At 37.8% G+C, this 16,537-nt stretch overlaps 2 protein-coding genes across 2 annotated transcripts; one reads left to right on the top strand and one right to left on the bottom strand.

Annotated features, from left to right (window-relative positions):
• Positions 1-4,760: 4,760 nt before the first annotated feature.
• Positions 4,761-7,740, bottom strand: mterf3 (mitochondrial transcription termination factor 3). Its single transcript, XM_061741835.1, has 8 exons — positions 7,668-7,740; positions 6,742-7,097; positions 6,493-6,642; positions 6,156-6,345; positions 5,747-5,894; positions 5,525-5,596; positions 5,273-5,434; positions 4,761-5,136 (listed from the first exon to the last, which is right to left on the bottom strand). The coding sequence occupies exons 2-8, from the start codon at positions 7,094-7,096 to the stop codon at positions 4,942-4,944; spliced, it is 1,272 nt and encodes a 423-aa protein (XP_061597819.1). The 5' UTR covers position 7,097; positions 7,668-7,740; the 3' UTR covers positions 4,761-4,941.
• A 257-nt stretch (positions 7,741-7,997) lies between these two features.
• On the top strand, positions 7,998-14,772 carry ptdss1b (phosphatidylserine synthase 1b). Its single transcript, XM_061741836.1, has 13 exons — positions 7,998-8,265; positions 8,359-8,450; positions 8,884-8,928; positions 9,017-9,141; positions 9,586-9,744; positions 10,021-10,172; positions 11,245-11,386; positions 11,616-11,728; positions 11,854-11,919; positions 12,371-12,470; positions 12,859-12,918; positions 13,278-13,356; positions 13,444-14,772. The coding sequence occupies exons 1-13, from the start codon at positions 8,087-8,089 to the stop codon at positions 13,506-13,508; spliced, it is 1,377 nt and encodes a 458-aa protein (XP_061597820.1). The 5' UTR covers positions 7,998-8,086; the 3' UTR covers positions 13,509-14,772.
• Positions 14,773-16,537: the final 1,765 nt, after the last annotated feature.

Consider the following 16,537-nt stretch of genomic DNA (forward strand, 5'->3'; position numbering starts at 1 on the left):
ATGTTCAATTCCAATTCCAAAATGGTCAATTCTAATGTTTTCCCACTAGATGGCGCACTCTAGAGACACTGGCTTTGTTGAGGTGAAACGTAGGCCTATTACTCCACGTTTGCACTAAACCCTTTGACCCATCAACCCTTCTGTAAAGATGAACGGACCTAAGAAAAGGAAAGTGGACAAAGAATGTCGAGTGTTCAATAAGGAGTGGACAACTAAATATTTTTTCACTTAACACTGATCATCTGCTGTTTGCCTGATATGCCAAGAAACTGTGGCGGTTTTTAAAGAGTATAACATTAGCCGTCACTTTTCCACAAAGCATGCTAACTATGCTAGCAACCTGTCTACAAAAAGAAGCTGCTGCTCAGAAGTTGGCAGCTAATTTAAAGGCTCAACAAAGTTTTTTTCACCGTCAAACTGCCATTCAAGAGTCAAGTACCAAGGCCAGTTTTATGCTTTCATTCAAAATAGCAAAAGCCACCCAACCTCTGTCTGAGGGCGAGTTTTTAAAAGAATGTATGGTGGAGAGACAGCAGGTATTTTGTGCCCGGAGAGCAAAGACAAATTTGAGAAAATCAGTTTATCACGGCGGACAGTGACTTGCGAGAGTAATTCACGTCATATGCTTTAGCACTGGATGAAAGCAACGATGTCAAAGACACTGCTCAGCTCCTCATTTTTATCCGAGGTATCAACAACACTTTTGAAATAACGGAGGAGTTTTTGACAATGGAGTCTCTGAAAGGACAAACATGGGGAGAGGACTTGTTTGACCGGGTGTCTGCTGTCATCCAAATGAAGCTTCCTTGGAGTAAGCTTGTCAACGTCACCACAGATGGATCTCCGAATTTAACGGGGAAAAATGTTGGCCTGCTGAGGAAAATCCAGAATAAAGTGAAAGATGAAGACCCTGACCAGGATGTCATTTTCCTCCACTGCATCATCCACCAGGAATCTCTATAAATCGGTGTTACAGCTGAATCATGTTGTGAATCCTGTCGTGAAACTCGTCAACTTCATACGCACTATAACTATAAAGTATATTTTCAAAAACATTCTAGAATGTGAAACATTTTATATTTTGTCTTAATTATTTTTTTGTCTTCTTTATTCATTGTTTGTTTTCATGGATTAATGCTAATGTTGCTAATGCTAATGTTCTTTTGATCTGCCTGTGATGTGGGTGGAATGTGGGCGGAGCTAAATGCTTAGAACTGGGCGTGGCTGAGGCTATGATGTCAGCATTGATGTCATAGGGTCTTTGAGGTTTCAGATCATTCCATTTCTGGACTTGTCCGAGAGTTACTTTCAGAGACTTAACATCGTTTTAAAAACCAGAAGCTATTACAAAGCTCAAAACACAATGTTTGTGCCTAAAACTTTCAACGGTCGACAGATTTCAGGATCTGCACAACCGGACAAGGAACAGGAGAGAAATGAGGAGGAAATAGACGATACACAACAACCAAACAGCATTTCCACTCACCAAACGGAAGAAACAAGCAATGAGTTATCACATAACCAAGACCCAAAGATCAGATACAAGTTTCTGAAAGCAGCAAAACATGCTGCAACAGACTTGGGCAAACACTTGAAAGGTCAAGTCGAACACCTGAACATGAAGCGCCAGACTCAAACAACATTGGAGGAAAAATGTTTAAAGAAGCAAGTCAGGCTGGAGAACTTGGTCAGAAACAACAAGGCTCTCGAACAACAAATTGTGGATATAAATTTGAGCTTACGAGATGAGACAGAACTACAAGAAGAATACAACAGGATAAAAATGGAGCATAAAAACCTAACCCAGATTAATGATAAGATCCAAAGTCAAATTTTGAAATCCCAACAATCACTTTTAAAACAACAACATCTGGAAGAAAAGTCAAAGAGAAAACGGCAAGAGAACCAGTCTATTCGCATGAATAACGTCATCCTTGAGCAACAGCTTCGGGGATTGAATGAAAAGCTTCTGGTGGAAGAAAAGATGCGCTACCAGTATTCAGAAATGAAAGCCCAAAGAAAGGCAATGCTGGATTACAACCGCATTCTCCAATGTAAAGTACAGGAGGTGAAAGAACAGTACGACGGTGCCAAAGAATGGATTGACAATTATAATATGAACAAGCATCACTTGGATGCGCTTGAAGTGGAGAGAAATGAACTTACAGCACAATTCAACGAGCTAGACAATGAGCTCCGACAAATCAAGGCCATGAAAAGCCAGTGTCCCGAGATGCAATCGGCTTCAGAGGCTGCTAAAAACGACTCTGGGCTTGCCAGAAAAATTCAGGATCTTCAAACAGAACTCTTGAATTTCAAAAACGTGAAGGAAGAGCATGATGCAGCATTAAAAGAACGGTCGGCCCGCGGACAAGACGTTTGTCACCTGAATGGCAACATCAAGAAAAGAAAGGGGAAACAAAACAAAAGCAAGAAGATCAGCCTTCTCCACAAGACCAGACAAGTCAAGGACTTTGTTCAGTTCATAGAGAACAATATGAACATCTATTCCTACGAACTGAGGTCAGAGAGTGGGCTGCATGATTGAGAGGATTGCTGTTTCCAGCCAGGAGGTTCTTGCTCTGAATCCTGGTTGGCTGGACATGCAAAAGCTGGTGTAAAAGTTTATGTTATATGTAAATTGCATATCTTGTTTATTTTACCCCTTTTTCAAATAAAAAGAATAACTGATGTTAAATGAAATGTAATTTTTGACTCATATCTTATATTTTATAATTTTGTACATGGTTAAAGTGTTCTCTGAAACCCTGTGAAATGGGTTAACTTGCGTCGATGTGCAAGTCGGAGCCCACCAAAGGGCAACATTCAAAGTTCTGGGTTGTCATCCATGATAACTTTAGGGGGTGATTTTTATTTTGTGTTTGTTTTGGACCACTTAATGTAAAAAAAGTAACAAATATATGTCGAATTAGATTTGTGTTGATTGACAGCAGGTATATCCAATGGTTAGCTGTCATCACCGTTGCTACTTAGCAATGAACAATGAAGACCTTGCCTTAAAGTGGCCACTTAAATTTATTTTCATTAACCTGGAAAAGGTTAATTTAAAAATAAAAACTAGAAATATCATTTTGCCTCATATTCTTGTGCTATGATTGACGTATGGCTTTGGTCATGGACTGCTCTTGTTCATAGGTGAGTGATTCCCTCTTCCTGTTTACATACATACATATTTAAGAAATATCACAACTTAGGTCACAGTGGTGTTTCTGGCCAAAAATCGTTTGAGATTATTTGAGCTGCTCAGCCATCATTTGCCCTGGTTGGTTTGGGTTGTGGGGGTAGCAGCCTAAGCAGCGAGGGCCAGACCTCCCTCTACCCAGCTACCTCCTCCAGGTCCTCTGGGAGGGCACCAAGGTGTACCAAGGTATGATGCATCTTGAATTATGTGCATTATGCTTGCTGGGGACACCCGTTTAGATGTATCTATAGGGGGAACCCCAGTACAGCAAGTTAGAAAAATAAAATTACTTGGCGTTATAATTGATGATCGCTTAACATGATCAGATCATATTGATGCAGTTGTTGTGAAAATGGGGCGGGGGATTGCTATGACACGTAAATGCTCTCAATATGTAACACCATCAATTAGAAACCAGGTAACACAGGCACTTGTTCACTCACAATTGGGGTACTGTATGGTTGTGTGGTCCTCTGCAGCGTATAAAGACATTAAAAAACTCCAGCTCGCACAAAACCACCTGCTTATGGTCACGGAGAAGCAGAATGAGTCTAACAAACGCAGCAAAACCCAATAAATCCTGTAAATTGTATGAGGCACCAACTTGCTGGACCTACTGCCACAACACATATTTTATAAGAACACATTATGAAACAGAAATAACATTTCTGGCATCATTAATATCTAGAGACAGTCCTACATGTTGAACCTTTCCTCCATGTAATGACACAAAATAATAATAATAATAATAATAATAATAATAATAATAATAATAATAATATGGAACTCCTGCTAATTCTGTAAAAACGGAGTGTTTTTTAAAGTGGTCAAAAATCTATCCACAATTCATAAAGAGTTTTATGGTGTCCACCAGAAGCACTTCATCAGGGGACAACTTGCTGAGGTATATCTAACTTGGCATTAGGTGTGTTATACTGCATTATATATATTATGGAAAACTGCAGTCAAATGTTGCAATTGCAAGATAAAAAGATGCCTGTACAGCAATTTTACTCCAGCAGAAAAAGAAAATGAGCCCCGGAGCTCTACTTTGTAAATTATGCAAATTCATGATGGGAATTGTTGCAGAGTTAACATGTACTTACGTGATTTGCAAACCTGATTTACATGCCAGTACCAACATAAGTGCTGATTTTGCAAATCTAGAACTGCAAATGGACAAAAAAAAAATTAAAAAAGTTGGGTAGCTTTATGTATAACATGGGAGTGTAAATAAAGTTTACATTATTACAAAGAAACATTGACAGTTGTTAGATCCACAGATTCACTCTAAGCATGGAGGTTAAATCGCTTTCATAGAACTCCCAACTCTTAGTTTTCTCCTCCATCCTTAATTTTTTGAGTGTCTTCGACTAGCTCTGTAATGGCGTGCAAAGCAACTCTTTGAACGAGTTCACTATTGTTAATCCCTGACATGTTGCTGTGAAGTGTTTGCGAGAGAAAACCCAGGACAGGAGGGTGTTTTGCCTACAGTAGGGCCAGGACACCCAAAGTTTCAAATCTGTGTTTTACATTGAATTCAAGTACTGACCAAGGGAATTCCACTTTATTTTATGTACAGTAACCTCTGATGAGACAAATGTTATTGGAGAATAAGAACTGTATTTCAAGAACACATACTTTTTAGACATTGTATTTACAGTACATTTTATTTCAAACTGTGCTACGTCATGGTGTTTATTCTGTGTCATTCACCACTCAAGTCTTTTGATGAAGAATCAAAGAGTCTTTTGGAACAAATTAAAATCATCCACTGTGGCCAAGCACACCTCAGTGCAAAAAATCTCATGCGGTAATGACACCAACCGGTCCAGAGCGATGTAGTTGGGGAGAGCTGGATCATACTGAGCTTTTCCAAGGTACTCGAGGAAGAGGTGGCGCTCTCTGAGGCGCAAGTACTTTGTATTGAGAACCTATGTGAGGATATATCAAAAAGTGAAGTTAAAGCTCTGAATCTATCAGAAATTTTGTAAGAAAGAAAGAAAGAAAGAAAGAAAGAAAGAAAGAAAGAAAGAAAGAAAGAAAGAAAGAAAGAAAGAAGCCACCTACCTGTGGGAACTTTGTGATCAGGTTGTGGGGAACCTTCATGGTGTTGTGGAGGAAGTCAAATATTTTGGTTAGTTTCTTCTTATTAGCTATCAACACTTTGGGGACAGCAATAGCTATGTGTTGGATCTCGTTTTCCTTGAAGCCAAGCTCTATTTCACACACCTGTGGAACCCATTTGTAAAAAGTATTAAAGCACAGACCATCAAGGACCTTCAAATTATGTTTTATAATAATGATGCTGTGGTACCGTACCTTCAGATTTTCTTTAACAGGCTCCAAGCTGCCACACAGTAATTTGGGAAGTCGAGCTACGATGTTCCGAGTCTACAAAGAGAAATACAGTTGTCCATTACCTGCTACTGCTTATGCTACAAAGTCAAAAACTGTTTACGTTTATAAAATATTTCAGTGTGCTGCTTTTTCTAAGACATTTAAGTCCAAAACTCAGTGAAATTTCATACAAGAATCACTTACATTAGAAGCGCTGAGTTTGAGGTGCTGCTGATAAAAAGCCAGTCTGTTGTCCAGTCTCTTCACGCTGAAGTTGAGCAGATAAGGAGCTCTGGAAACCATGGAGGCAACGGTCTCCGAACTAAACTTGCTCGACTTGAGGAAGTTTACCCTTTTATAAACAACAAAAGATAAGATTATTAAGATAGATTCATAGCAGGGCTGTGTTTAACTTTTTATGTCTACACAGTTAGAGTCTAGCAAATTAACTTGAACATGGATTCTGGTCAAAAGGGAAAGTGGGTTGTTTTTAACGCCCATTGCCAAGCATGGATAGTCCCACACCACGATGTGAAGGAAAAAAATAATCTGCTATTCTTACACATTGGCATATATTAACATATTTCATGTAAATGAAATTGCTTCGTGTTACCTGGCCTGGAGGTTTTCCAAATTTGCAGTGAGAATGAAAGGGTTGTGACTAATAATATAGCCAAAGCGTGACTCCTCCACCCCAATCTCTTTGAGAAACAGCAGCCGAGGTGCCACATCTGCAGTGAAGTCAAGCCTCAGCAGCATGGTGCCTACGTTGGTTCTTTGTTCAAGCTTCCATAAATCCACCCCTGTAATGAGTGGAAATGATCAAAAACACAGAGAAAAAGAAAAATGCATTAAATAAAACTGACAGACCTCTATCTAAATGATTAGACTACAGATCTAACTGTAGTAACAAAGTTAGTGAGGTAAATTAAAGTAAAATACTTGGTTACCTAGCTGTATCAGTTTGGTAAGTGTTTCTGACTTGTCAACGTAGTCTCTAAGTGAGGAGGAACCTGGTGGTATGGAAGGAATAGAAATACTGACAGCTTCTTCATCACTGATCTCCTCCAATGCATACACTTTCTCAGCATCATCCAAGTCTGTTTGATTAAGAAAATAAAACACAGGCAATTTAAGGAAGATCATAAAAATTTCCATCTGATATACCATGTTTAATTTCATTTAAGATCAAGATCTACCTAATAACAGCGGATTTGTATTCATTTGCAAAACATCTGTCTCTGGAATCAGGGAGATCTTGGATGGAACCACGTCTGTTCTCGACAACTCTTGATAAGTCTTCTCTTTTGCCTCTGTTGTCAGATATTTTGCTGTCAAGCTATAATAGCACCACGTCTGTGGTCTCCACCTCAATCGTGTCTGAGCTGATAAATGAGTCCCAGCGAGGATTAATCCATTACTGATCTTGGTTGAGTTCCTTATCGTTGTAATACAGTGTGGAACTTGAATGTAGGAGTGATACGTGGCAGCGTTGGAGGACAGAGCTCCTCCATATCGCAGATACAACCTTCCACAGGTGGACGCCATGTTCATTCTGGAAGAAGTTGATATAACATATTTAAGAAATGCAGAAAAATATTCTTCTTTATCTCCAGCCAAAAAGCAAGGCTGTTTTGATGAAAGCATATGATACAACATATCTAATGGAAGTTTTATAAAAAACATAGTTAATACACCAATCACATCATTCAAACCAGACATGTCAGGAACTTTAATCATCTTATTACAACGTAATAAAATAAGTGACAAGACTGGGTCCTGAAATTCTAATATATGCAATTTGAAATGCATCATCCACCAACATATTAACAGAGTTTGCATTCAATGTAAAGACAATGCAAACATAGATGCAAATATTTTGCATTTTCTGCGAGTATTAATGAAGGGGCGCTATCATATTTGTTTCAGCCCGTGTATCAACAATATTTTAGTGTTATTACTATTCTTTTAATCACGAAAGTCAGGACAGAGTCCCGTCCCCTGCATGCACTATCTTCACTCAGATTCATCACTGCCAGCAAGCCTGCACAGCATCAAATAAATTTAAAATACCCTAACAACCAGCAATGATTGATACAACATTTTAAACAACTTAACAACTCACTGTTTTGGAATTAAAACATTTATCTTCAACTCAAGTCCCCAGCGCAATGTCAACTGTTTTCACATGTGCATTACCGGAAGAGAAGCACTAACACGTGACTTGGTGGAATGTACCAAGTTGGAGTATTTATTTCTATTAAATTATTTATAGTTTTACAGTGATGATGAATATTTTAATACATCTAGTAATATGAAAATACAATCAAATGAGTGTACTTAATCATATTTACTTATTTCTACATATTACTGTTTTTGTTTTTTGGATATTATAATGGTAGTGCTCGAGTTCTAACACCCCTGTCAGCTACAGTGGTTCAGCCCGATCTCGTTATTCTTGTATGTGGAGTTTCTTCAGACTTGTCTTCGAGTTTTACCTTTAACTGTTAAAGTTTTACGTGTTTAAAAGAATTAGGAAGCGACATGGTGGCCACCACGGATCCCCGTTTATCGCCAAAGGGTGATGCTAATTATAGGTTGCATTTTCGCATGATAAACGAGCAACAAGTGGAGGATATTTGTCTTGACTTCTTCTACAAGCCTCACACCATCACCCTGCTGTCAGTCGCTGTGCTCAGCCTCATGTACTTTGCGTTTACCAGGTAAATGACGACGGATTTAGGTGTTTTCAGGGGTTGTTTTTTTGTCTTTTACTATTTACCCCTTTGTTAACACCTGAAATTGTATTGTGATAGGAATGATGAACAGTTTGACAACAATCTCCGTGTTGGACTGTTAGTGGTCGTCTCCTTCTTCTTGATCATCAGTGTTTTGGCCTTTCCTAATGGTAAGCTGTGTCATCAAATTAAAAATATTAAAATGGATTCGTCATTGAATGGCATGTGATTGAGTCCTAGTGAATTGAATTGAGTGTTAGTGGTAACAGAAATGGATGTCAACATTAATACAGGTCCCTATCGGTTTCAGTCCTTGATTTTTTTATTATTATTATTATTATTATTATTATTATTATTATTATCTTTGCAAAAACATAGATACAGTTTTGTCAGTTTTTATAATGTTCACAAACCTTTTAGTTTTTTCACTTATTGTATGACAGTTTATTGACCAAGACTCATTTCAAAATTGCATTATCAATAGACTGATTAGGAGATAAAATGAGTTGTAGGTCCTCTTTACTTGAAGCTTAAAAGAAAATGTACTGATGTCTTTACCACAAAGAACATGCACTTTAAAGTTCCTGATCATTTCCTTCTCAGGACCCTTCACAAGGCCACACCCTGCAATATGGAGGATGGTGTTTGGTGAGTTTTCCGAGTAACCGGAAAAGTATTTGGTTAAAACACAGACGTCATCTATACATTCCTGCTCTCATTTGCTTGCATTTGGCAGGTCTCAGCGTACTCTACTTCCTGTTTCTTGTCCTTCTCATCTTCCTTAACTGGGACCAAGTGAAGACTCTCATGTACTGGCTGGACCCAAATCTGCGTTATGCTAAACGGGAAGCTGACATAATGGTAGGGGTAGTTTTAAACTTGGGGTTTTGATTGCTTATGAACCATTTTCTCGTGACTTTTGCTTGGATCAGAATGTACTATATATCTTACTGTTATGCATCATAATTTGAGGTCTATCGCAGCAATTTCTAAGTAAACCAGGTGGGATACTAGAGTGTTTTTGTTGCTTCCCATTTAATTCCATTCCTAACAGGGATAATTTGATGTAAAGGGTCTAAAAAGCTTCTGAATTGAGGTATGCCATGTCTGGTTTTGAAAATACATTTAAAAAAAAAAAAAAAAAAAAAACTCCCAGTGGGAGTCATCGCAAAAGGATCAATGAAGTGGAGTCTAAGTTTAACAAAATTCCTGCCTATGGCAATAAATACTGGTGTAGTTTATTGCACAATAAAGCAAAATTCCATGTTTTGTACACATGTATTTGCCTTTTTTCCCTTTCTACAGGAGTATGCTGTAAACTGTACTGTGATAACATGGGAGCGTATCCTGAGCCACTTTGATATCTTTGCATTTGGCCACTTGGCAGGGTGGGCCATGAAGGCTCTTCTGATCCGGAGCTATGGCCTGTGCTGGACCATCAGCATCACCTGGGAACTCACTGAGGTAACACACATGAGTGTGTACACGTATCTGAGATTACACCACACTTGCCCCTAAAATCATGCTTTGTTATTCATCTTGAGGAAATGCTGTACACAATGTATATCCTCATCAGCATAGATGATTACATTGCTTTGAATTAGTCTGTGCAAACAACAAGGTTTGTTTTTATGAGTAGGCTGGAGCTTTTGCACATAAAAGCTTTGGGCTTGACTGAGTAGTTGACGGTCGGTAAAACTAGATTACTCTTCTTTCTCTGCTTCCCACACCTTTTTACAGCTGTTCTTCATGCACCTTCTGCCAAACTTTGCGGAGTGCTGGTGGGATCAGGTGATACTGGATATACTGCTGTGTAACGGAGGAGGTATCTGGCTCGGTATGACAGCCTGTCGTTTTCTGGAGATGAGGACCTACCGCTGGGCAAGCATCAAGTCAGTGTTATCTTAGTGGGGTTTTTTTAATTTTTTTTTTTTATTCTGTGTGATGGTCGAGAAGTTTTTAAACACTATAATATTTTGACCAAAAGCATCATCGGATGTTTAACCTGTCCTTAAAGCAGCACAAAGGACTTTTTTTTTTCATGTAAAAGTTTTAATTTAATTTGAAGGAATATGTGATTACTTTTCAGGTAGTGCCATCCACCTCTCGTGGTATCATGTCCCTTGTAATTGGATAAAAACAACTAAAGTGACTTTGGACTCCCATCCTGGTTGTCTTATGGCGGATGTTTTTCATCTTACTGCACAATGTCACACATCACCAATGCTAACTAGCTCACAGATTTACAACACACATCATGGCAATCTTAAAAAAAAAAAAAAATGATTGAAGAGAAAGCCAGAGGAAGATCAAGCAAGAGACAGAACAAGATTAAACACTGACAGTGTCCATAATTAGTAACTCAGCCAGGCACTGTATCAGCGAAAAATGACTAAAGTTCCTTTGTGCCGCTACAAAGTAAAATAAATAACCACATTAAACAAAATGTTGTACTTTAGTCATCTTTAGGTTAAGGAACACTTTCAAATATCTTTTAGTAGCAAAATGGCAAAGCTTTATGAGATTTGATGTTCACCATTAGGTGTGAAAATCTAAATCAGCAAAAGCGGCATCTAATCCCGGCAACTGTTGATCAATCTAGAACATTCATTTGAATTTATTTGATCTCTTTCCTCCATATGCATCCTCTCTGGGATAGAAGCAGCCTTTCTCACTTAAGGTGCTTGCTTCAGGTCCTGCTACAAAACCTCTGGATTAAAGTCAAGTTAGCCCTCCCAAAACATTAAGTCCACTCTTCTCTCTGGTTGTCATGTTCCTGCATTTAGACATGTTGTAGCAGACTTTCTGGTTGTTGTGCCAGATAAGCACGAACAGATAAAAAACCTCAACGATAACTCAGTTCACTGTTTTTGCTGAGCAGCAATACTGTGTTCATGTTTGACGCAAATGAGCTCAAGCGTGTTTTTTAACCATATCCTGTAAATGCACAATTGTCTCCTCCAGAGAAATCCAGACCACCACGGGGAAGATAAAGCGAGCTGTGCTCCAGTTCACCCCTGCCAGCTGGACGTACGTACGCTGGTTTGACCCAAAGTCTTCCTTCCAGAGACTCGCAGGCATCTACCTCTTCATGATCTTATGGCAGGTTGTGGATGCTTTTCTCTTTTAAATTAAATTACTAAGATTATTAGCATATTAATATTGTGGCAACCACTAATGCATATTATGATTCCTAATTTGCATATATTATATCTATTAAAATAATGTCATGATTAAAAACGGCTTCTGTGTCCCACATATTTAAGATGATAAATGCATTCATGAAAAAATGCCACATTAAAGTATGTATTTTCTTTAATATTTTCTCTTTGTAGCTGACAGAGTTGAACACATTCTTCCTGAAGCACATCTTCATCTTCCCGGCCTCTCACGCTCTCAGCTGGTGTCGTATCCTCATCCTTGGAATGATCACTGCACCCACTGTACGGTATGTTCAAACTTCAGACTGACATTTCTACACCAAACTAGTGAGCAGAGGATTTGTGATTAACTCTCTGATAATTCTAGCCACTTCCTTTATTCTTGATGAAAATCTTCTTAAACTTTTTACAGACAGTATTACGCATACCTGACAGACACTCAGTGTAAAAGAGTCGGCACACAGTGTTGGGTATTTGGGTAAGTATATTTACTATTATCAGGTCATGCCTTTCCTTTCTTGAAATTATAATTATTATTACATTATTATTGTTTTATGGCAAATTGAAATTCACAACATCATGCAGTTACTGACTACCTAAGACACAAAACTGCTGATGGAGTCCTAAACAGTTGCTATAGCAACAAGACGTGCACGCTTTATGAGCATAAGATTGTTGACGTTGAGACTGCCGTTTTAGTTTTCGGCTCCACTGTAGCAGGAACCTATAGTCATACATGTTTGAGTAGGAAGCTAATATAAGTGGAGAACATGAGCATAAACATTTATACGTGAGCCCACCAAAGGTCTCGGCTGCAGCGAAAATATATTGCCAAGAGAGGGGGCCATTGTCAAATACAACAGGTTGTTATGGACATTTTTAAATCATACCGAATATTTCTCTAATTTTATTCTTGTATTTCCCTTTAGAGCCATTGCCTTTCTGGAGGCTCTTGCTTGTGTGAAATTTGGCCAGGAACTGTTTTCTAAGACACAAATTTGCTATGTGCTCCTATGGCTGCTCTGTCTGGTAAGAAAAAAAGAGTGTGTGTGCATGTGCACTGGTGGGTACATGTTTCAGATTACCTCACAAAATATACATCTGTATTAATCACCTACAGTATATGTTTTGGTTAAGGCAAAGAAAATCCCTATCATGAATTTAGAGAGAGGGGGGGTTTGTTTTGTTCCATTTATTTAACCAGGAAAGAACTGACATTGAAACTGTTTTCCAAGAGTTATATGACCACATATAGTTATCATGAACGGAAACCATAATTTAAAGTTTAGCGTCATTGTAATTTTCGCCAACCTTTGTTTTATACAGCTTCTGCTTTTGAAGTCACTAAATGTATGTTATAAGACTTCAGAGTTAAATATAGCCTTGAGTTTGCTCTAATTTTTCATCTCTTATTCAGGCACTCATCACACTCATTTGTTTGTATGGCATGGTGTGGTATGAGCAAAATAAAATGAAGGTGAGCTGCTGCTTTGGTCTTGTCCATAAAGTATGTATAAAGAGTAACTTTATTTATATTTCTAGGTTTTTACACTCCTACGGATGTTCATATTGAGATGGCAGATCTATTTAACATCTGATATTTTGACTTGGATGAGCAGCACAGGTTTTATTGATAATAAAAAATACAGTTTTTAAGTAAACTATGACAGACTGATGGTGAATCAGCATGCACAAATATCAAGACTATGACAATGACACAGCCAATATCTGACACAATAAATGTTTCTAGACCAGAACGTTTTACACTGTGATATGCCAAAATATGTAAGATAAATGCTACTTGTTTACTAAGCTTTTTTTTTTTTCTACTGACAGAACATTATTTTGCAAAGTGAGGACTGCAAAGACAGCAGTGTAGATGACTCATGTGCTTCTCTCCCAGATGGCCTTTCAGGTTGGTTTTATAACAGGAGGAACAGTGACAAGCCCTTGCTAAATTCCCACCCTGAATGTTTAACATACCTATCTTTTTGTTTGACAGCTCAGAAAAAATCTTTGAGAAGTTTTCAAGCAGCAAAGCAGAGGAAGGTATCCACTAGGCACTGAGTATCCATGCCTAGTTTGAAGAAGATGAGTAAAAGACATAGTCAACAATTACCAAATGGGATTACAGAATACAATGAGTTGCATCAGTAGTTTTAATGGAATCCAGAATGGGAAAAGGGGAAAAAAGGTTATCAAAGGGAGGGATCAATAAAACTAACTTTTAATTTAACATGTGCTGAAGTCGAGGGCAAAACTCGGCAGACTAGCGTCCAGATTCTTTGTCTTGATTTTAAATATGATGAGTGTTATTTGAATTATAAACCTTGTATGGTTCTGTTTATGTTCACTACATCCATGTTTGTCTGTTTAACATCTGAATGAATGTTTGGATTTGTTTGCACTGTGAGTCACTTCAGCCCATACCCATAGTCTTGAGCATATTTTCCACAACCACTAATATTTTTGCACTCGGCTTTATTGGCTGTTCAATGTTTGAATATGGCCTCATAGTGAATTTATTACCTTTTTAAAATAATATTTGGTGTGTGTGTGTGTGTGTGTGTGTGTGTGTGTGTGTGTGTGTGTGTGTGTGTGTGTGTGTGTGTGTGTGTGTGTGTGTGTGTGTGTGTGTGTGTGTGTGTGTGTGTGTGTGTGTGTGTGTGTGTGTGTGTGTGTGTGTGTGTGTGTGTGTGTGTGTGTGTGTGTGTGTGTGTGTGTGTGTGTGTCCAATTTTACACAGGACAAGTACCGGTACTCGTTTTTTACTTGAAACAAAATTGCACTTTTTCTATGTTCTTCTTTTTGTTTTTTCTAAACCAGCAAGAGTTACTGAACCAAAGATACACAATTAGTTTGGTTGTTTTTTTTTCCTGACACCTGTTAATGTGTTAAAGCACAAGTTGTTAACCTGTCAAATATGTAATTTTTCTATGTTTTACTGTGTTACTGAGCCTAATCCTCTGATGTTTAGGAGAAGACAGTAATCATTTATTTTTTTTAATTTAAATGATCAAAAATTAAAAAGCTGTGCTGTGAAGAACTCAATATGAAACTGATTAACCTCATCAGTTCTTGATATTATTACCTAACTTGCTTTATAGTAATTTATTGTTATAAATATACTGATCAAATTTTCTTTTGCACTAAATGCTGGATTGATTTCAGGAATCTTCACTGATTTGAGTGCAGAAGTCGCCATACTTACTATAAAATCTGTTCATCCTAAAGGTCAACACACTGTTATATGGCTAATGTATGATTTTTATAAGAGTGGATTTATTTGTTTGTGTAAATTCTTAAATTATTTATTATTAAACTTGAGATGTTTGTATTCACAGTCTGACAATAATTGATTTCTGCATGAGTCGTGTAGTACGTATATCTGAATGAGTGAAGTATTTGAAAGACTGATAGAAATAAATAGTTCCCACAGTTATTTAATGAAGGCGATATATCTTGCCTTAGATTACATTACATTAGATTTTCTCAAAAGAAACAGTTCACATTTCTGTGCTGCACAAACTGCATTAGTGCAGTACCAAGATGATGCAACATTTAAATTCCACATTTATCCTCAAACATTATGTATTATCGATGATATAATTGTTGACTACCTCAATGACCTGCCAGTCTCCCAATATTTTCATTATACACAGCAATATAGATGTTCACCAAAGGTCTAAATAGACTGTGGGCAAATATTGTGGAGTAGAAAACAGTTGCCCACTTCAAGTATTTGTTTTTAATCAGTCAAGTGCTAAGTTTGAAAACAATATGATTAAAACAGTCACTGTCATTTGTCCATTTACTGTACAGTGAGCGAAAATTCCCTGCCTTGTTTGACTTGACTTGGCCAATAAACCTGATTCTGATTCTGGTCAGGTCAACAGTAAAAAACGTAAACTTCAATTTAAAATGATGTAACTCAACAATACAAAAAATTAAACATTTCCAAAAAGTTACAGGCTAATAGAAGTGAAACGTTTTTAACTAAATATTTTCAGAATAAATTTCTCTTAAATTGTTTCAGCTCTGATCAAATAAATACAATGTTTGTCGCTTAGAAAACTATGGAACATTTCTATGCAATTTCACCCAATACATCTCAATTTCACACGATACCTCTCTTTTTTTGTACTGTGATATGTGTCTAGGTTTGCCAACTCCCCTGAAAAATAAATAAGGAACACCTCACCGGCAGGGCCGGCCAACCCTTCCTTCACCCTTCCTGGCGTGGTGAATTTTTTTAGCCCCTTTTTTTGTTAGTGAAACGATTTTTTAACTATTTGACTCGAACCTGAATTGAATTAGATGCATATTTTTGAATGCCATGAACACATGGAAAACAAATTATTATCCAGCAATTCATTTTAATACAAAATAACAAAATGAACTGATTAAAATAAGTATATTTCTTAAACAGAAACCTGTCCCGCTTAACTTAAAATTGTATAAATTAATATAAAACAATAGAAAGAGGAGTGGCAGCCTATTGGCTACAGTGGCTACAGAGGTGGGCTGGAGCCTAGATGAGCCAGGTTCAAGCCCCTGGATTGTGACCGAGGTCAACCACTTTGGGCTCCTGGCCCTTAACCCTTACTGCTCGTCGGTAGCTGTAGGAAACGGCAGCCCACTGCCCTTAGTTTGACTAGAGATGGGTTAAATGCAGAGGAAGAACTTCCCCATTCTGGGATTACTAAAAAAAAGTCTAGTGTCTAGTGGATACAGAGGTGGGCTTGGGTCTGGAGGACCCAGGTTCAAGCCCCAACCAAAATATACCACCGTCCTTGGGCCCTTGAGCAAGGCCCTCAACCCTAATTGCTCGCCGGGCACCAGAATAAAGGCAGCCCACTGCTATAGCCTACTGACGAATAAAGTGATTATTATGAAAGCAGAACATGCATTTCGTATTAGTGCACATTTTTTGCATAATAACAAAAGTGGAAACAGATAGTCTGTAGAAAACTTGTAAACATATTTGTGCCTCAAAGGCCATGACTGTAGGCTGAAGTTGTAATAAAACAGAAAAAAATAACTTATGAACTCAACAGCTCAATGCTGTATATGTATATATGTGTATATATATATAT

Source organism: Cololabis saira, chromosome 15 (assembly GCF_033807715.1).
Source record: "Cololabis saira isolate AMF1-May2022 chromosome 15, fColSai1.1, whole genome shotgun sequence".
Classification (NCBI taxonomy): domain Eukaryota; kingdom Metazoa; phylum Chordata; class Actinopteri; order Beloniformes; family Belonidae; genus Cololabis; species Cololabis saira.

Coding starts and splice junctions, on each gene's coding strand:
- mterf3 (XM_061741835.1), bottom strand. CDS start 7,096: ATGAACATGGCGTCCACCTGTGGAAGGTTGTATCTGCGATATGGAGGA. Junction 6,643..6,741: donor TACAAATCCGCTGTTATTAG/GTAGATCTTGAT, acceptor TTAATCAAACAG/ACTTGGATGATGCTGAGAAA. Junction 5,435..5,524: donor CTGTTAAAGAAAATCTGAAG/GTACGGTACCAC, acceptor TGGGTTCCACAG/GTGTGTGAAATAGAGCTTGG.
- ptdss1b (XM_061741836.1), top strand. CDS start 8,087: ATGGTGGCCACCACGGATCCCCGTTTATCGCCAAAGGGTGATGCTAAT. Junction 11,729..11,853: donor ATCACTGCACCCACTGTACG/GTATGTTCAAAC, acceptor AACTTTTTACAG/ACAGTATTACGCATACCTGA. Junction 12,919..13,277: donor ATGAGCAAAATAAAATGAAG/GTGAGCTGCTGC, acceptor TTCTACTGACAG/AACATTATTTTGCAAAGTGA.